This window comes from Ochotona princeps, chromosome 24 (genome assembly GCF_030435755.1).
Source record: "Ochotona princeps isolate mOchPri1 chromosome 24, mOchPri1.hap1, whole genome shotgun sequence".
Taxonomy (NCBI): domain Eukaryota; kingdom Metazoa; phylum Chordata; class Mammalia; order Lagomorpha; family Ochotonidae; genus Ochotona; species Ochotona princeps.
This window is the reverse complement of record NC_080855.1, coordinates 17,438,824-17,459,884: the sequence shown is the minus strand read 5'-3', so window position 1 is coordinate 17,459,884 and position 21,061 is coordinate 17,438,824. Positions and strand designations below refer to the sequence as shown.

General features: G+C 53.6%; 1 protein-coding gene across 1 annotated transcript in view; it reads right to left on the bottom strand.

Moving 5' to 3' along the window:
- Positions 1 to 20,712, bottom strand: part of SYT17 (synaptotagmin 17) — a 64,006-nt gene extending 43,294 nt beyond the window's left edge. Inside the window, exons 1-5 of the mRNA XM_004586786.3 lie at positions 20,558 to 20,712; positions 16,546 to 16,563; positions 15,766 to 15,914; positions 7,937 to 8,085; positions 5,480 to 6,099 (exon numbers count right to left, since the gene is read on the bottom strand). Of these exons, the coding sequence (XP_004586843.2) occupies positions 5,480 to 6,099; positions 7,937 to 8,085; positions 15,766 to 15,914; positions 16,546 to 16,563; positions 20,558 to 20,572 (951 nt within the window). The 5' untranslated portion in view covers positions 20,573 to 20,712. The remainder of the gene's footprint in view (positions 1 to 5,479; positions 6,100 to 7,936; positions 8,086 to 15,765; positions 15,915 to 16,545; positions 16,564 to 20,557) is intronic.
- Between the last annotated feature and the right edge of the window lie 349 nt (positions 20,713 to 21,061).

Here is a 21,061-nt window from a genome sequence, read left to right as displayed (position 1 = left end):
CACACTTCCACACAACTGTAGCTCCCCTTTGGTCTCAACTGGCAAACCCAATTGGTGAAAGCAAGACACTAGCTTCTACCAAAACTGCCGATGACCCATATGTGAATGGCCGCACCTGACACTGTCTCCCACCCAGGCCTGTCTTTCCTGGTGGGAGTCTTTCTGCAGGATCAGCCTCTCCTTGTCCGCACAGAGAATGGAAAACAAGGCAGCTACTTGGACATCTGGCCCCAGACTTTCCACTCCTTGGCTCTTCCCTCATCCCAACGATTGTCTTCTCTGAAAACCTCCCCTCACCCACGGGAACCAGCCCAACCCTCATCCTGCCTTGTTCTTCATTTTCCCTTTTGCCATGATAAGGTTTCTTAAGTTTTGCCCTGGTGTGTGTGTGTGTGTGTGTGTGTGTGTGTGGTGTGTGTGTGTCCCCTAAGCTCTGTGTAGCATCACAGCTCTCTATTTACTCAGTGCCCTAAGCACCCTCCCTCCCCCTCAAACCCCAAAACATCTCTGTGAGAAGTGATTCGAACATCCCATTTTGCACCAGGCGCCACTTCCTACTTCCACTTGCCAGGGCTTACAAAATTTGGGCCGTTCTGGCTATCCTCCAATGAGATGTAACCTCATGGCGTCTTACCTGAGAATCTCACCCACCAATCTCTTGTGGCCTCTCCCCTAATCTCCATCCACTTATCCATCACCTGTAAAAATCTCAGTCACCAATCCCTTGTGGCCCGCCCACAGCCCCTCCCAACCAATTCCCCACCCCCCCACCCCCACCAGACTCACTTGGGTTATATAAAATGAGCCTCCACGTGTGTCCCCTTCCCTTTTTACCTGGCTCTCCCCTGTCCTCCTTCATCTTGCCTCTTTCCCCTGCCCTGGCAGCCCCCCATCCTGCCACCATGGCACGAGACATTTCCCTTTTCGTTCTCCCCGCCTCCACCCCTGCTCCTGTTCCCACCCTGTTGGAATAAAGGACCTCCTAAGCACCTCACTGCGTCTGGCATTTTGGCTTGCGGTAAACGTATCATGAAAAGAGGACTTGGCTGCGGGAATTAGCTGCACGTAAGAACTTAATTGTGAATAAAAACTAACAATCTCCAAGCTCACAAATACATCACTGTAGAGTTATGGGAGCTATTGGGAGGGAGCCAGGACCAGCCAGCTGAAAATAAGGTTCCCTAGTTTGGTTCTGAGACAATGACGGGCTGACACGGGATTGCAAAGGGCCATCTTCCTTGCCTTGAGGAGGAACAACTCCCAGCTCATGTCTGTGAACACTTGGCGCTCCCCAACACGGACCAGGCTGAGCCTGGGCCTGACTGGTAAACACAACCTCACCAGACTTCCCCTTTACCTGCCTGGTCTCATTTTTTGCCCTTCTACTGTAGGTTTTTTCATCCCCTTTGAAGGGTTGAATTGTGTCCCCCTCAAAACACGTAATCAAATCCTAACCACCAAGGTCTTCCAAATGCGACCTTTCTTAGGACTAAGGTACCTGCACAAGCAATGGTTTAAGTATCATGAGGTCACACTGGGGATTCCAAGTGCAACACGGCTGGTGTCCACCTAAGAGATGACACTAACACACAGGGAGGAGAAGACTGGATGGCAAGAGAGGCAGAGACCGGGCAAGAGCAGCTGCAAGCCAAGCACAGACAAGGATTTCCAGACAAGCAACAGAGCACCATTGGGAAGCAGTCATCCTGGGAGCACGTGCCCAAGGTGAGCACCTTGACCCTGGCCTTCTGGCTTCCAGCACTGGAGACAGTAGCATTCTGCTGCTTGTAGCGTTTTAGAAGGCAGCTCTGGGATGGTCATCCACCCTGCTTCCAGGAAACCTAATAAAGATCACAAGTTCCAGAACAGGCACAGGGCAGGCACAAGGTGTCCACTCCCACCATGGGTCTCTGCAGGAGGATTTTGTCCTCCTGCGTATAGGAGTCTGGCATTCAAAGAAAGCTACCGCTCAGACTTGGAAAGGGTCAGCGTGCTCCCAAAAGGGGTTTACATGCTGGGAGTTTGTGGGGCCTTTAAGTGGTGGGGCTTAGTGGGAGGTCCCAAGACAGACCCCACCCCACACTCTAGCTTCCCATCTCCCCTTGTGAACGCTTCCCCTCCTACACAGTCCCACCACGATGCCACTGCCAAGACGCCATGCAGCCATGGGTGGGAGTAGCAGTGGGAAGGAGAAGGGGGATGACTTACCAGAGCCTGCAAACCAACTTGAAGACTTGTAACATCCAAAACCATGAGCCAAACAAATGTGCTTCCATGACAAAGCACCCAGCTGCTGCAGGTAACACGGCACACACTCCAACAACGCAACCTTCCGAGGTGGAGTTCATCAACATTCGAAACAGCTGCTTCCAATACCCTGCCCGCCTGGCACCTTATCGCCCACCCAGATCTCCATCTCCACTCTGGACATGCCAAGGGATTCTCAAGAGCAGATTTGCCCATTCTTAATAAAAACCAATCTTCACACTCCCTGGTCTCCTGCACGTAGCACACCACGTTAACGTTTTTGCTTTTCACTGTCCTGTCCGTGCTTCGACACGGAATGGCATGACAGTCAGCTAGCTGATTCATCTACACAGAAAACCTGAGCACATAACAGAAATTCCAGGGGAAAAAAAAGAGTAATAAAGAGGGATGAAGAGACAGAACAAGTATCTGACAGATGTACCCAAGTGTCATGAACGATCGTGAGCCCTTGTAAGGAAAGACCCGTGTGCATGAGGAGTGAGGCCCAGGAGCAGAGCACAGCCACCAGGGAAGAGCCAGACCCTAACCCGCAGAGACGACAAGGTAATAGGCCCCAGAGGGACAGACAGGACAACTCCAGGTGAGCGACCCCCAGGGTCCACCTGGCAGGAAGAGTTCAATGGTGTGCATCCTTTGGGCACTCAGAAGTACATTGGGGACTCAGGAAGTGCCTGTAGCTCACAGGATGGAGGAGAAGTCATAACCTCCTGCTGGGGATAAGCCTGCCATCACCTGGGACATCAGAGTGGGAGAGAGATGAGCTCACCCCCAGAAGGCCAGCTGCTGGGCTTCCAGAAGGCGCCACCTCCAGGCAGGTGAGAAGCCCCTCCCCACGTGTGGCCTCTCCCCCGGGGGTCTTCCTTCATCCTTGAAGCAGCCTAGTACAGGCTTTCTCTGGTCCTGCCCAATGCTGTTCAGATGTCACTACCCAACTACAGGGCCGAGATGACGGTGGCACCCAAGGCCTGTGCGGAAGCAGAGTGCCTCCTCTCATCCCCACAGCTAGCCCGAGGCTGTGCATTGAGTAGGACTTGCCTCCCCCAGACTCCAGCCAACTGCGGAAACCGAAGACTTTCTGCTCATGGATGAGGGGTGAGGGGTGGAGACTCGATCTAAGGATGGAATCTGTTGGCAGGTGCTTAGGTTACTGGGGGTGGCCCATAGAGGGTGGCTCCCACCAGAGTGTGGAGCTGGAGGGTGACTTGGGTTCTCTACTGTTCTCTCTCTCTCTCACTTGCTTGCTTGCTCGCTCTCATTCTCTCTCCCTCCCCCTCCCTTCCATCGTCCATCTCTCCCTCTGGTTCTCTCCTCCATACGGACGTGCCTTATGGGGTCACCTGGTCCTGAACGGTCACCTCCAAACTGATGCTTTTCCATAAGCTCCTTTGGGGTCTTTTACATTCAGGAAAAGTCATCGAATGAAGAAGTGGTGAGAAGGTAGGGCCAAGGCCACTTCCTTCACATGATATCCCAAGGGCTCCCCATGAGAGGGCAACTCTTAGCTGAATGGGGGGGTGTCATATTTTGTTCCTAACCCCCCAACTCCCACCCCTCTCTACACTGTTCCATCTCCCACTTCTGTGTGTGCAGGTGCACACCAAGCCATCCCCTGGGATCATGCGGGAAGGCAAGGAGGGAGGGTGAGACTGCCATGGTTAGCCACTGTGTGGAAACAGTTCTTGGGCAGAGACCCAGAGCAGGTGCAGTGTGTGGACACCTGGGTGTATCCAGCACCTTCCACACAGGGAAAGGCAGGGAATTTGGCAAGATGAGATTGGTTTTGTCCAGTGGGTCCACTTGTTTAAGATGGTTGAAGCAGGATAAAACCCTATGCCATCAAATACCCAGGACAATACACAGAAAGCACCCAGCATACTTTGATGGTGTGTTAGGAAGACGGCCTAGCATGAGGACTTGCCTAGGGTGCCAGGGGGGATCTTAGAGGCACTGTGTCTGCCACCTCCTCACCCTCATCACTCCAGCACACACAGGAGCTTGGCATCCATCAGCTGCCAGCTCCTGTTATATTTTGCACGTGTGGAAGCTGGTGGAATAGGCAGGGCAACTCCCGACAGCCCTCAATCAATGAATGCCACCAGGAGTTGGGGTTAAATGTCCCAGTGCTCCCAGCCCTGTGTGGGACAGCTTTGCATGGGCTCCCTGTTTCCCCAGCAGGTGGTGGGTCTGCCTCTGCCCACCCTACAGAAGGACACGGTCAGTTCAATGACATGTGCCTTTATGACTATCTGGTGTTTCAGGGCTGCCTGTTCTGCTGCTGCCTCATCAAGGACTCTCTTATCTCAGAGTCTTCTTAGGAGGGCAAACTAGGGCAGGGGTAAGTCTCCTGACTTTAGGCAGACTGCTGTCCCCTCATCCCGTTCCTGCTCCCTGACAGTGGGACAGCTCCTCCAGTAATGTTTAAAAAACCTGTACCCTCTAAAGTGATGCTGGATTGCCCCAGTCCCTGGAGGGGGATGCACAGCTCTGAGAAACACCCTGCCTTCATCTCGCCTGACTCTCATCCCCAGCGCAGATGGCCCACAGGGACCTGCGCCTGGCTACCCGCGCTCTCCGTACCCCTCCTCCCGCAGCGCATGCACGCTTCTTCTCCAACACGCAGGAATGCCCGACAGCTACCGGAGACGCAGGCTGGTCCGTGGGTGGTTTTCTATGCAGCCACATTTCCCTGGGCTGGACAAGGGAAGGAAGCCAATGGAACGAGCTGCTTGCAAAACATCCACACACCATCCTGTTCTCTAGCCTACATCATTTTCATTTTTTTTTTTAACCCATCACATCAATATCCAAATGCCAAAATGACTGAGTTTTATACCAAGACAACCATTCTCCCAGTCAAATCACCCAGCAGCATGGACAAACAACCTGCCTACGAGGGAGGGCCAGGGTTATACCTGTGTAATGTGTGATCACACCTCGCAGGATCCCAGGGGTGTCAGTTTGCTGGCTCGTGTCCAATGGTCCTGTGAGATATTACCACCAGCCAACACAGGGATCTCTGCCATATTGTGTGTGTGTGTGTGACTTCTTGCAGGCCAGAAATTATTTTCAAATTCAAAACCCATGAAACGCCCCCACGTGGTTTCAAAAATAAGCGAACATCTAAGTAATCATGTTGGCTGATTTTTTTATCACTCTTCCCACCCCGCCCCTCCTTAAGCTCTTGAGGAGACTCTGGGAGTTCAGCCCTTACCTGGGAGCTAGGGATCAGAGCCTTCCACCAGTGTCCGCCCTTCACCAGGTCCACTTCACACAAGGGCACGGACACCTTGCCAATGACACAGTGGCGCGAGAACTTATCAAAATCCACCACCGTGAGCAGCAGGGTCCTCCTCTGGGCTTCCAGGAAGGGGATCTCGAAGGTGTAGCGCTCTTCAAACACGGGCCTCTGCGTCTTGCGCTTGACCCCAGTCTGTTTGGAGTTCTTCTGGTCGGGCAGCAGACAGATCTTGACGTACGGGTTGGAGTGCGCCATGTCCTGGCGTGAGCCATCGTGGGAGATGGGGCGCGGCAGGTCCCGGGCCTCAATCACCCGCACGGTGAGGTGGTTGTGCAGCAGGTCATACTGAGTGCTGAAGTGCAGCATGCCCAGCTGGTACTTGGACAAGATCTCCTCGTCCGTCAGCGAGTCCATGTCATCGCTGCTCGAGTCCAGTGAATACAGCCGGGGCTCGAACTTACGGAAGTAGTCGTCGGGCACATAGGTCCGTCTGAGCACCGAGGGTTGGATGGGCTCCTTCTTGGCGCTGAGCACGCCGAACTCAATGGGTTTGATATCGATGAGTGGGGAGCTGGGCCGCCTTGTCTCCAAACCTAAGCAATGGCCACAAATAACAATGAACTAGAGAAGTAGGCCTGAGCGCCAGGGGTGGGGGACAGGAGATGGATCACAGGTCACAGAATTGCTCCCTCTGTCTCACAAGACTCTGGACCATGCCACGCTTTGAAATGCCCTTGCCCCTCGGTATTCACAGGGACCACTCAAGAATGTCAAATCCACCACCAATACACGATACTCCCATGGCTGGTAGCAAACAGGGTAGCATTTCTGGATAACTCAGGCACACTGTAGATTCTCCATCACCTCTAGGTCCCTCACAGTGCCTACTGCCATGGAAAGGCCATGTCAACAGCTGTCCCATTTAGTGTACGTGAACAACCCCTATGCAATCTTCCAGAAGCATCTTCCACCTGCAGCTAGCTGATTGGATCTGAAGCTGCACAATCTGTGGGCTACCAAGGGGCTGCCTGCACTCCCAGGAAGAATTTATCTTGTGAGAGGTGGCATGGTGGCACGGGCATCACCATTCCCAATACCACAGTGGCCAGGAGCCGGGTCCCATTCTCCCCTCCTGCACATGCTAAGTCATTTCACCTGCGCAATCCCCAGATCTGGAGAACAAGAGAGTTTCAAAAGATTCCTGGGATGGGCGAGCTCTGACCCAGTGATGTATGGCTTGCTAAAGGTTTTGCATGAAAAGAAATTCTTCTTTGAGCTGCATTTTCCAGGAACTTTTGGAAGGCTCGCTGCCAATCCAAAGGATGAGCATCACAGCTAGTAACCAATAGAAACACATTTCAGCAAGACACCCTGAATTCTCTTTTCTCCCCCACACTGTCTTCCAAGCCCAGGGTGTGGCTCACTCTCGCAGTCCTCTGGGTGTGAACTACCTCTGGTTCCCCCAGTGTTCCCCAGCTCCGAGGGGCTGATGGCTGTAGTACTGGGGAGCTCTGTCTAGAGTGCCACTCCATTTTTCAGGTGGAGAGACTGAGGTCTGTACAAGTTGGCAACACCTTCTCTTGCACTCGTTGATCTCTGGATAGTATTTTTGTTACTTCCTGTCTCTTATCTGTCTCTTATCCCAGGAAGTGTTAGATACTAATTATTTGCATCTACATAGTCGTGTGAATACTAAGCTTTCTCCCCTTGTTAAGTAAACCTCACAGACATCAACTGGGTGAGACAGGGCAGGTCCTTTGGTGGAGTGAAAGAGGTCGGGAAAGCTCTTTCTCCTTCCCACTCAAATTTGACGCATAATTGCATTTGGTTTAGGTGTACAAGCAAGGGGATTTCATATAAACACCCAGCTTGTCGATTCTTCTTGGGAAAGCCTGGGCAATCTTGGGCTCTCAGGGCTAGACTGAGTACCAACCACCCATTCTTGTCTTGGGGCATCAGCTTTCCAGTTAGTCACAGTCCCCCGCCTCACTTCACCCGCCCTAGTGCCACTCCCCAGAGCATCAGATGCCATTTGTCCATGCATCAAAACAACTAGTCAACTTCTGACACCACCCACCAGGGCCCTGGGTCACCTGGGTCAGCACACCTTGCTGGACCACACGGCAATGTCCACTTCTCAGAAATAGAAGTGACAGATTAAGGAGGACTTCAGAAAGGTCATGGAACCGTGAATGAGGAAAAACATGGACCGCAAATATGCCAGAACCAGAATAAACACAGCCTTCTGTTTTCCATAAACTTTTTGAAGGACGTTCAAGGGTGGCGCTGGGGACCAACGACATTAGCCAAAGTCTCCTTGCCACCCTGACTACCAATGGCTCCGCCACACTACCTCCTCCCCAGCAACAGCCTGTCCTTCCCCACTCTTCCCCGCCAAGGTCCCCTGGTGGCCGCGGCAGACAGGCTTACTTGAGATCCTGCGGGTCAGGCTGTATGTGGACTTGGATGTGTCTGAGGACGAGCGCCTCCCATCCGGGGAGCTGGTCCGTGAGGTGAGCGGGACTTCACTGGCCGTGTGGACAGAGTCACCATCCTTGTCACTGCTCCGGCTGGCCACCCTGTGGGAGGAGGAGGAGATCCCTCAGTGGCTGTTGAGGGGAGCCCAAGGATGGGGTTCTTTCTGCCTAGGAGGGTGAAACCCACATTACACCTGCTCTCAGACCCGCATCAGGCAACTTCCAACAACATCGCTCTAAAACAGTGTGGAGGCCGGCACTGCAGGGCACCTGCAATGCTGGCTTCCTATATGAACACAGCCAGTTCAAGTCCTGGCTGCTCCACTTCCAATCCAGCTCCTTGCAAATGCATCTGGAAAAGCAGTGGAAGATGGCCCAAGTCTTTGAGTTCCCGCCACCCACATGAGAGTTCCAGATGCAGCTCCTGGCTCCTGGTTCTGCCTGACTAGGCTCCCTTAAAGCCATATGGGGAGTGAACCAGCAGCAGACAAAATGTCTGTCTCTCTTCTGTCACTCTGCCTTTCAAATAAATGAAAATAAACCTTTAAAAGTAAAGGAATATGTAGGAGTCCTTGAACTCTCCAGGATGTTTCATTTTGTACAAAACATGAAACAACATGCAGGATCCTGCAAGAATGTTCACCCATCTGTCAAGGATTTGCTGTTTCAAAGCAGCTCGGGGAAGGAAGGTTGTGTAATGTTAGGCTACTGCCACGTGGGGGCGCCACATTAAGTATGTGAAGATGGAGACTCGTCCATCTTCAGTCTGAAAACTGGACCGAGTGGTTGCTTACGCTTATTTAAACTTTGGCAAGTGGCTTTTGGTGACAGTGCCCTGCCAGCTCAGCCATCACCGTGTCTCAAAAAGACTGCACATCTTTCAACAACATCCTATAACAACTGCCACTCAAACGTTCTCTGAGTGGCAGGGCTGCATCTGAGAACCAATGATTCAGGGACGGGGTTCCGAGTTGAATCAGTGGCGACCACAACTCGGTGCACTCCCAGTGAGGATGAGAAACGCTGAGGATTTGTACACCTTACACAGTGCTCTGAGCAAGTGAACACCTGTCAGGCACATTCAGCCCTGCTTGGGGCAGGCTCAAGACCTCAAAGATGGTTATGGTAGAGGCGGAAGATCCTCCAGGGCTCACAAAGCTAGGGAAGGGTGCTGACTGGAGGGAAGAGCAGAAACCAGCAAGTGGCCAAGAGGTCGCTGCCACAGCAGCTCGCTGCCCACCACCCTCGAGGCTTGCACATTGTACTGCCTAGACCCAAACCACAGCCCTCAGCTTGACATTGAAGTCTGCAGGGAGGCTCTGTCCTGAAAGATGTGGAATCCACAGGGTAGTCGGTCTGCAGACACATTCTGAGTATCAAAGGATGCTGAGCAGATGCTCTGGCAAGCACGCGGTGCCATGGCCAGGACAAGAAGGGATTTGCTGCTCAGTGCTGGGGAGAGCAGCAGGGTGGGGGTTGGAGGGTGGGAGGCAGAATCTTGGCCAGTTTCCTGCTCCTGGTCTGCCGGCGGAAGAAGGTGGCCGATGAAACATGATGGGCAGGAGAACTGAATCCAACACTACCCCATCTTCCCAGGGAGGTAGGACCACCACATGCTGACTCCCTGGGACCCACCTACCTGCCTGCATCCCCCACTCAGGTGCCGTCCTGTGGGGAGCGGCTGACCCCAGGTGTATGTTAGGTGGTCACAAGATGGCGGCTGGCCGAGGGCCAGGAGGCGGGATTTTTCTCGCCAGCAGGTAAACAGGATAGGCTAATGCGATTGCTGGCCTATCAGTGCCCAGTGGACCCACGGGCAGAAGTGATTGGTGGAGAACTATATATAAGCAGCCCGCTTTCGGCAAAAAACCCTTTTCGTTCGGCTCATTCCCTTGCCTCCGTTTTCATTCGTTTGTGTATGTGTTTGCTCGTGTGTGTGTGCGCGCGCGCCAATCGCGGTGGCGGTTCCTGTTTTTTTTCCTTGAAATTCCTCGTCATTTTAGTGTCGCTGCAGGGCGGCGACATTCTGGTGGCCCGTTCGGGGAAGATAAAGAAACGGGAAGAAATATGGGAAGAACTTTCAGTCTCGGCGTTTTTAGTGGTGGCCTGTACGGGGAAACTTTTAGCCTGCACCAGCATAGAAAAGCGAACGGGAAAAAAAAAGCGGCCGAGACAGGAATTTTTCGGCCTGCGCCAGCATAAGAAAAACAGCAAAGAGAGACAGAAAATTTTTCGACCAGCCGCCATCTTGTGACCACCTAACATACACGTGGGGTCAGCCGCTCCCCACACCGTCCTTCACCTTAAAGTGCCCCAGCTTTGTTCTCGCTTTTTCCCAGGACCACCATTTCCCTGGTTCTTAACTGATCTATTTGGCATCACAGTTCTCTGGGGGCAGGCCCTGTCCCTCCTCCCTCCCCAGCACACACTTCACAGTGGCAGCATCTGCACTTGCTAGAACCAAAGGTACCCTGGGTTGAGCACCTGCTATGTGCGTGCGTGCCTGGTGCAGGGCTCCATGCTGTGTGCCTTGCCACACCCCAGGCTGTTAGCCACTTCTAGTCCACTCCCAGACAGTCAGTGGCAGCCCCAGGGAAGGACGGGGTCACCTATCTGCCCCTCTAGTGACTGTCAAGCCCAACCCTAGAGAGCAAGCAGCATGCCGTTTGACCTTAACACAGTAGGTAATCAACACAATGCTTCTTGGACAGAGGAAAGTCTTCTTTTATTTCTTTCAGGGTCTTTCTGGCATTGTCCCCAGAAGAAACCGGTCTGGTGGTGCCATGTCCTAGACCTGCCTCAGCCTGGCCCAGCCCACCCACAGCAAGCCAGGACCCACAGGACAGGAGTAGAGGTGATACCTGCAGGACAACACAGAGTACATACGTACATGCCCAGACACCTGCCACGTGCCAGTGCAGAGGCAAGTCCCAGGGCCATGGCCTAGCTGCCACAGCAGGAGCCAAGCTGCAGAGCCCGTGACATTTCTACTGCCTGTCTGTTTGATAACATGCAGCTGCCCACTTGGTAAACCAATCTGGGGAAAACATAAGCTGTGACTTTGCTTTCTGATGCACTTGATGTGCCTCTGCTTGACAGCTTTCTCTTACCATTTCTTTTTTTTTATCTTAAATGCCAGGAGGGAGTGCAGCCAACTTCCCAGGGTCCCAGAGAGATCTGGATCATCACAGAAAACATGAAGGTCACACACAGCTACTCAGGTTACGCACTGCACAGCCTGGCTGGTGGGATTCAACATGGCCACCACACAAATGGTGCCACTCGGAGTCCTGTGGTCCTGCTGAGAAAGCTCCAGGCCACTTCCTCTAGGAGGTCCCAGCTCCTGGATTTCTAGAGTCCCTTCATTGCACAAAAGATTAGCAGCCAGCACAAAGTGCAAGGTCCTCCCCTGCGGTGTGGGAATAGCAGTCAAGCGACCATAGCACTCAGCCTCGGGTACCCGACTAGGGTTTTCTCAGCATCCACTACAAGTCTCCGCTGCTATCAGAGAATAATCCCAAGGCTCATGCTAGCATTTGCTCTGGGACACCCCTGAAGGTTTTTCACTGGCCTGTCCACCTGTGTTGTCATACCTCTCGGGCCCTCTCCCTCCTATTGGGTTCCAACACACCAACCTGTCCACTATAGGAGCCAGCAAGCTCCAGAGCCAACTCACTGCCTCATCTTCTGAATGAAGCCTGCTACTGGCACAGGCACATCCACTCCTCCGCCTACTGCCCCTGGCTGCTCCGGGTGACCATGACAGCAGACACACCGCATGAGGCTGCAACACCCCTAACCCCTCACAAAGAAGGTCTGCCAGACCAGGGCCTATCAACTAGTTCAGGGGCATCAGATGGTCATGACCTTGGCCCTGGTTCCAGGGGAGCAGGAAATACATCTTGTCCTAGGATCAGTTTCTCCAAAGGAGAGTGACCAGGTCACTCATAGTTGGCCCAAAACCCTAGACAGGCCCATGAGAGTGGTTCCTAGGCTTTTTTTTTTTTTAAGAGTTGTTTTACTATTTTTTTATTACAAAGTCAGATATACAGAGAGGAGGAGAGACAGAGAGGAAGATCTTCTGTCTGATGATTCATTCCCCAAGCAGCTGCAACTGCGCCAATCTGAACCCAGGAGCCCGGAACCTCTTCTGGGTCTCCCACACAGGTGCAGGGTCCCAAGGCTTTGAGCCATCCTGGATTGCTTTCCTAGGCCACAAGTAGGGAGCTAGACGGGAAGTGGAGCAGCTGGGATTAGAACTAGCGCCCATATGGGATTCCGGCGCATTCAAGGCAAGGACTTGTAGCCACTAGGCTACCGCGCCAGGCCCTTCTGGGGTTATTATGCAGTGAAGCTGATGGGATGGGAGTTTAGTGCTACCATCAAGAATGAGGCCAATACAAGAGACAGACAGAGGCAAAGATCTCAATGGAACCCCTAAATCCAGCTATGCCTGAAGTCATCATCGTAATTTCCCATAGCAAAGTTGATGCCAGAACCAACAACGCAGGGCACACTGAACTTGCCTTCCTTCCCAGACAAGAGTTAAAGCCTGCCCAGGTGACAGGACCCTGGCTGGCCTTGTGCATAGCACATGGCACCTGCTCTGCACTCCAAAACAAATAGCGACCAACTGCGATTCCCATCACCTCTTATGGCATCCAGTCTCTGCCCATAGGCTTGTCAGTTGATTGACAGCTGTTTGTCAGAGTGAACTAGACACACAAAAAAGCTCTGCCCTCAGGGAGCTGGCGAGCTTGCCAGTGTGATCTTAACGACAGCAGAGGGGCTGAGCCAATCTGCCAAAGGAGGTATAGAAAAATGGTAACTAGCTCTCTTGAAAAAGATTTATGCATGTATGTATTTCAAAGGTAGAATGACAGGAAAAAAGAGGTCTTTCATTCACTGCTTCCCTCCCCAAATAACCACAGCAGCCAGGGCTGACCCAGGGCAAAGCCAGGAACCAGGAACTCCATCCTGGTCTCCCAGGTGCATGGCAGGGATCTGGTACCTAGGCCATCGGCTGCCCTCCGCAGGGCATTAGCAAGGGAGCTGGACTGGAAGCAGGTCAGCCAGGACCTGAGCAGGTACTCCGATTCCAGGAAGCTGGCATTGCAAGCTACTGCTTAACCTAGTGCACGATCAGCTATCTGACCCGTTTCCTGGCCATACGTTCATGAAACGTAGCTCTGTTCACCACAACAAAGCAAACCCGCATCCCTCCCATCACCAGCCCCCTCTCCGGTGACAAGCCCTTGATTCATGAGTTGATGTTACCAACTAGTCCCAATCCCCATGCGCCTACAGAATTCAAGCTTCGGCTGAGAAACGCCAAGGGGGTGGCCTCCCATGGTCCTTCGTCCACCGAGTGAGAATCTCTATCGCTCTCAGATAAAGTCTGCACAAAGCTCTTCCGACCGTGCTAAGCGCCTTATGCATACATCTCAACACTTCTTGCGACAATTCTTGAAATCCTTTCCCTAAACCCCTTTCACAGAGGGCACGACACCGCTCATGATTACTGACCATGGCCCGGCACGCTTCTGCATGGCCGGCCCTCCGCATCTGCGGGCTCTGCACCTGTGAACTGAATCATCCACACGGCAAAAAAGCTTGAAGGAAAAGCAGGCACATACAGCACAGACTCTCCTCCTTGTCATTACTTCCTAGACAAAACAGGAAAGTGGCTGCTTATCTAGCACCTGCATTGCATGAAGTATTTTTTTTAAAGATTTATTCATTTTATTACAGCCAGATATACACAGGAGGAGAGACAGAGAGGAAGATCTTCCGTCCGATGATTCACTCCCCAAGTGAGCCGCAATGGGCCGATGCGCGCCGATCCAAAGCCGGGAACCTGGAACCTCTTCCGGGTCTCCCACGTGGGTGCAGTGTCCCAATGCATTGGACCGTCGGACCGTCCTCAACTGCTTTCCCAGGCCACAAGCAGGGAGCTGGATGGGAAGTGGAGCTGCCGGGATTAGAACCGGCGCCCATATGGGATCCCGGGGCTTTCAAGGCGAGGACTTTAGCCGCTAGGCCACGCCGCCGGGCCCCGCATGAAGTATTTTTAAGTAATAAGGAAAAGTGATTTATTATCTGCAGGAGGAGGTGGGTGGGGGGTGCGGAACTCGGCACTGTGGTATAGAAGAGACTTGCGTATCCACAGGGACCCTGCACTCAATCCTCCGCAGACGCCTAAGGCCCACTGTACTTGCAACTCTTGTGAAGGGGTGGGCATTTGGGATGCCCACCTCACAAACCAGAGTGCCTGAGTTCAAATTCTGATACTCCACTCTTGATTCTGGCTTCCTGAAAATGCACACCTTAAGAGGCAACAGGTGACGGGTCAAGTACTGGGGTCCCTGCCACCCACCTAAGAGAACTGGACTGAGTTCTATGCTCCTGGCTTTAGACTGACCCAGTCCTGGCTTTTGTTGGCATCTGGGATGGTACAGGACAGGGAAATGAACTAGCAGGTAAAAGATTTGTCTCCACGTCTTTCTGCCTTTCAAGTACAACTTGATTATATATGTACATTTAAATTCATGAAAAATGGAATTGAAAGATAATTTTCGTCCAAATTTTTGAAATACAGACACTTTGGGGACAATACACATTTGACCATCAACTTTGAGGATTCTTCATGCTTTTTCCATATATATATATATATATTCATTCGATCCCTGCAATGACAACCCTATGAGATAAATACCATCTGTTCTATCACCCCATTTTACAGATGGAAAAGTGAGGGACAGAGATCAAACAACATGCTCATGGTCACAGACCTTGTCAATGGTAGCAGACAGAAATAGGATTTGCACTCACACTGCCTGACCCTGATTCACTTGGCTATGGACAGACTCAAAGCTTGCTTCTGCGAAGAGCACACCAGAAGACAGAGGCACGCCCTCCAACTGGAAGGGAAAACCCTGGCTCCGGAGGCTGCCGGAACCACACAACCCAAGGATTGAGCTGAGCCGGCCCAGGGCCCTCCCTCACTCCAGCCATGGAGCTCCAGCCTACCTAGCAATATCAAGAGCAATTGGACCCAATATTTTTTTTCCAGGCCCTTCCCGGCTCAGGCCCTGTGGATTGCCCACATCCTTCTCCCAGCCACAGAGAGATGGACCAGACACATGGCTTAAAAGCTTCAAAACTGTGTTCCCAAAATATCTGAGCTACTGGCAGATGGAGATGTTGTATGCGGGCGCGTGAGGAGAGCAAATTGGAAATAAAATGAAAGATGCCAGAGAGAAGAACATAAACAGCATCGGAGGACAGGATGGAGCCGCGGGGTGGGAGAGCGCGCTGCTCCCACCGAGCTCGAGTTCTCGTGCAGACCAGCAAAACGGCCCTTGTTTGTTCACTCCACCCACTCCTCCAGGCACAAATATTGACTGAGCATCTACAGCAGGTGCAGGCACCGGGCTGGGTGTTAGGACATCCCTTGCAGAACACTGATGGGCAAAGATTTCTTTTTCCAACTGGAATGACATGAGCATTGATTAGAGGTGCCCCTAGCCAGGCATTGCACAGCTCACAGTCTCCAAAGGCTCAATAGAAAACGAACTGAAAGCTACTCCACCAGCTGGTCTCACTGGCTTGCCAAGCGAAACGAGGACCACAGAACACAGCTCCGTCCTGGCCTTCATTCCTGCCCCACCCCTCCCCCAATCCTGCTGTGGACCCCACTACCAGCTTACTAATGATCCCCCCATTCAGGAAGCACACAGCCCCGAGAGACGTGCAGCTGGCTGGTGAGCTGGTCTGACTTACAGCCAGGGCGGGGTCTGTGCAGGAAAAGGTCCCAGAATCTCCACTTCGTCCTCGTTCGACTGGCAACAGCTGGACTCGTAGCACTTCTGGCAGCAGTGCCGGCAAGTCCACCTGCACAGCAGCAGACTGGAGATTCTGGAAAGAAAACCCTGAGGCCGTGGCGGGGCGGGTGGGGGGCGGAGGGGACAGGGCAGATGAGAAGACAACACTCCCAATTACAAAGCAGTCTGAGCTGAGAGAATTTAAAACAGAGAGGGAGAGACATGCAGGAGTTGTGCCTCCATGGCCGAACACTCAGAACAAAATGTTTTTCATTTATGTTTACCCACTGCAGGCACCAAGATGGCAAACACCAAGTTGCAGGAGTCCTTCATAGCCAGCACAAACATTTGCAGGTACTTTACAGCTTACGCGAGCCTCTCTCTAGCCACGTGGGTGGTTTAGACAACAACAGGAGGGCTAGACAATATGTTCTCCAAGCACAACGAATATTAACTTTATCTTCTTGAAAGCAAAGAGAACGGTTTTTAAAAAGGTAATCTCCCTGACATAAAGGCAGAGCCGATCAGACAAGTAGGAGTGGCGAGGATACCCCAAGTTGTCAACAGGTATCCTTTCTAGGGGAGGGGGAGCCTCCATTCAGTAGAAACAAGGGGACCCCAGTATCTAGCTCCACAGCCCCACAGCTCCCATGGAAGACCACCCACCACCACCACCGAATCAGAGACCAACATGGCTTAATCAAAAACCAGACCAGAACAGCCTTCTCAAGGAACCCACCTCGTTTAATGGTTCCAACTGCCCTTTTACAGACGCACGACGAGGCCAAGGGACGTTCCGGGGCGAAGGGATTACAAAAAGAGAGAAACAAGACCAGTTTAGCAATATTCCAGCAACTCACAAAAGGAGAAGAAAAAAAAAAAAGCACCCTGCATCTTTTCCACTTACCATCCTGGGAAGGGAGCTGACTTGCTAACAAGGTGTTGCTATTTCCAGGGCTGCTGGTAGCTCCCCGGCTAACCAGCACTAAGTAAACTTGAGCATCTCGATGCGATTTGCACCGTATGCTGTAGTGAATCAGAGTGGGGGAGACAGACAGTCATGCTAGCCGACGCAGCCACACTTGAGGAAAGCAGACCTTCCTAGACGGAAATAGCCCCGGGGCCAGTCCGACAGGACCCCGGGACGCAGCATCACATGCAGGCTCGGGGACCCCACATCCCCTGGCTCCCCGACACTCCCCAAGACCCTACCTTCCCACTGCCTGCCTGTGCTCCAATGGTGACTGCCGGTGGGGAGTTTCACAAGTCCACCCACAGGTGGGGGAAAGCAGAAAGGAAGCCAGGATCTAGAACTTGAGTGAGGAAGGGAGGGGGACCTCCTCTCTCCTCCTGGCCCTACCCCTCCTTCCCCATCTCCTTCTCATAGGTCCCCGAGGCACTGGTTCCCTCTCATCATCCTCACTGAGAGTCAGGATAGCACCTGGTCAGGTGCCACTAAAACTCAGAGCTTGGAACCAGGAGAGACAAAATTCCTGGCTGTTTCAGTTCTTTTTCAAGAGGGAGAAAGCTTTAACTGGGTCCCCTTGCGTGTTAATGTCTTTCTGAACACTTGCTGATTTGTAACCTTGCTTCCAGCCTTTTAAACAAAGAAAGCAGACCCCAGCTCAGAGCCTGGGAGAAAACCACATCCAGCTAGAATTTAATAATGTGTTGATTTTTCCAGCTGCCTTCTGCTTCTCTCATGTGACCCTGGTTTCCTGTTATGGTAATACAACAAAGTTTCTTTTTAATAGGATTTTTGAAAGATTGATTTATTGATCTGAAAGGCAGAATTACAGAGAGAGAAGAAGCGACACAGAGAGAGAGATCTTCCATCAGCTGGTTTACTCCCCAATTGGCTGCAACTGCTGGGTCTTGGTCAGGTCAAAGCCAGGAGCTTCTTCTAGGTCTCCCACATGGGTGCAAGAGCCCAGTCACTTGGGCCATTTGCTGCTGCTTTCCAAAAGTGCATTGGCAGGGAGCTGGATCTGAAGTGGAGCAGCCAGAACTTGAACTAGTGCCCACATGGGATGTCAGCACTGCAGGGGGAGTTTAACCTGCCATGCCACAGTGCACCCCCCTCATTATCTGCTTCTAGAAAATGATTATGTCAATATGGCACAGGTGGTGCACGGCTCGTGAAACCTTTCAAATCATTGAAGGCACTGATCATCAACTCTGTGCAAAACCAAAACTCCAGCCATGCACAAAACAAGACCTGGACGAGGTACAAGAGCAACACCGTCCTGAGCGCAGATGAGCCATCCCAACCGTCACTGGTGTGACCTAGACAAGTCAGCAGCCTCTCTGAGTCTTGGTTACTTTTTATGGGAAGGTTGGCTCCCTACCCAGGAGCTATCAGGCTGGGAGCCAACAACACAAAACCAAACACGCCCTCCCTGTGCCCCTAAGAGAATATGGGGGGGGGGGCTGCCAGGCACAAGGAATTGTCCTAGCAGGCAGAGCTGCACACAAAGCAGCTCAAATTAAGCCCTCCCAGACACGTCTGTTGGGAGCACTGCACGAGTGCCCTGCCCTAAGATGGCCGAGACCGTTACTCCTGTCGGAGCTTGGCGGTGAACACGTTTCAGGAAGTGCCTCATCTGATTGGGCCGTAGCCGCATGCCTGGCGCATGTGCTACGCGTGATCAGAGTTATGATTGGTGTGCTCACTGCGTGCCTTGGTGACCTTTAAGTGGATTGGCTGGAAAAGAGGATATTCTGTGAGGATTGGGGGAACGGCGCTCTCGCTCGCTCTCTGACGCTCAAGGACAATATGCTGTGGCTACTCCCTTTTTACTTTGCGCTTGGATTTTCTGTTCTTTTTACTTTATGTATGCTGCTTGATTAATAAAGCTTTGTGAAGAGATCACGTCGTGTTGGAGTTTTGCCCTCGGGACGGGAGACCCCATATACGTCCACAAGAATGTGCTTGGCTCTGCAAGAGCATGCCCACGGCCACCCATACCGACTAGCGTGGCTCGGGGAGGTGTTTCCTGGGCTCGAACGTGACCAAACCACAAAGAACATGGATGAGGCCACCACAAGCACCCACGAGAAACTACCTACCAGCTTGCCAAACGCCCAGGTTTAAGGCAAGTGTTGGGGAACAAAGAGACCCCAGAGGACATGGACAGAAAAGAGGACAGACACTAAACCCCTGGGGTTCACCAAGTCCTTCCTCCCACTGGGTCCCTTGGGTTCCCGTGTTTGAGACCAGCTAAGCAGAACTCACGTGAACCAGAAAGCAAGCGGGACAAAACAACTCGGCGTAACTCGTATGTGCAGCCCTCAAACTAAGAATGATTGGCACATTTTTAAAGTAGCTGAATGAAAGAAAGAGATTCTTGGTTGGTGCAAAGAGATCGATTTGTACACATTCAAACGGCTCTCTACAAATAAGGCACCAGTGACTGGCCCTTCATGGTCGCTTTCTTGCTTAAAGTTAGAAGGGACTAGTTGGGACAGAGGCCCCGTGAGCTTGGGAGGAAGGAGTATCACTACGTAGCACTTGACAGAGCTTCTACATGGTTCTAGAAAGAGACCAGCCTCAGGTATCTGCCTTGGAGATCCCATTGGCTGCACACCCTTGGACAAGCAAGTTCAAGTTCTCTGTGTAGCAGGTGGTCACTCAGAACTCCCAATGCCCTGATCATGCTGCCCTGCTACTCCACTGCCTTCAGCAGGGCGCCAGGTAAGAGGCACCTGCCTGTGTGTTGAGTGACTGCTAAAGGCCTTCTCAACAACACGTAGCCCACAGTGCGTGGTCAGCCCAGGGTGACCTTCAGTCCATGGAACTCAAGCCAAGGGAGGAACTGCAGGCTCCATCAGGTGACAGAGACCCAGGTCCACAGGCAGCCAACCCACAAAATAAAAGCAGGGAATGTGCTAGGCCCAGGGTACAAAGAGGGTGGGGTGCCACAAAGGAATCCTGGACGTGGGTGCTGGTGGCCCTTCTCTGCCCGGCTGGAAGGAGTCAGCCCCAGACACTAGCAGCTCCCGTGACCTTGGCGCTGACCTGCTGCCACTTCCCCTCCGCATACAGGAACCACCTCTCCCCCCCCTCAAAATAACCAGCTGCTCCAAACGATTTTAACTCCAGGATTCTGGGGTAGTTTCCTCAAGGTGACAGGGCCAGTAGCATCCAGATGCCCCGAGGCAATGGGCTGGCCTCACCCAGCCACCCAGCGTGCCTCCAGCCTCCATGGGTTCCCCCCCCCTGCCCCGCAACCCCCGCCCCGCAACCCCCGCCCTCGGCACCCAGGGCCAGGGAGAGACAACGTCCTTGTCCCTCCTGGCCGGAACAGCTGCCTCAAGCTCGCTCCGCGCCGGCCAATTAGCCGGAGCCGTCACCAAGGCAACGGCAGCTGGCGCGCCCCGGGCCGCCCTCCCTGCGGCCCCTCCCCTGGGGTGGGGTGCTGTGGGGAGGGGGGCAGAGTGGGGGAGAAAAGTCCTCCCCACCCCCCCACTCTTCCCCCAGGAGGCGAGGGCGCCCAATGCGCCTAGGGCCCACTAGCCCAGGGTCCGAGGGTGAAGGGGGGGTCCCCAGCTTTTCCTCTCGGGGCGCACCGCCGCAGCTGCACAGGTTGCCTGCGCCCGGGCACCCGTTTTATCCTGACAAGTTTGTGGAATCCCTGTCGGGTGCCCTCCCTCACGCGCACTCGCAACCGGAGGGGGCGCGGCACTCCACACACCCCCCCCTCAAAACCCCCGCCCACAGCCCGGACCTGGCCCCTCAGCCTCAGTCCTACCTGGATGTACGCCATTTTCGCCCTCGCGCACTCACTCCGGCCCGGGCATGGCGCCGCCACAGCCACTTTGCCCTCGCCAACGTGGGAGGGGGGAGAAGGCAAAGGGAGGTGAAGAAGAAAGAGCCAGCCGGGTGGCCCCAGACGTGACTGGAGTGGCTGATGAGCGGCGCCCGCCCCTCCGCCGGCCGCCCCGTCCTTGCCTTTCCCTGCGTTCCGGCTCCCGGAGTCGGGGCTGCCTCCCCAGCTCTGAGACGTGGGGCGTCCAGGGTCCCCGCCGTGGCCTCCCTCACCGGCCCGGGCTCCCCCCAACCCCGCCCCGGGGTGTTCCCGAGGCTGGGAAAAGGAGGGGGCGCCTGAACGGTGAGCTCCGGGCGGCCGCGGGGACTGCAGAGACCCCGGCGCAGGCTGGGCCGGAGATGCAGGGGCTCTGGCGCGCGGGAGGCGGGGGAGGGAACCGGGCTGGGGACCGGGGTGGGAGGGGACGGTGCACGGGTCAGCCCATCT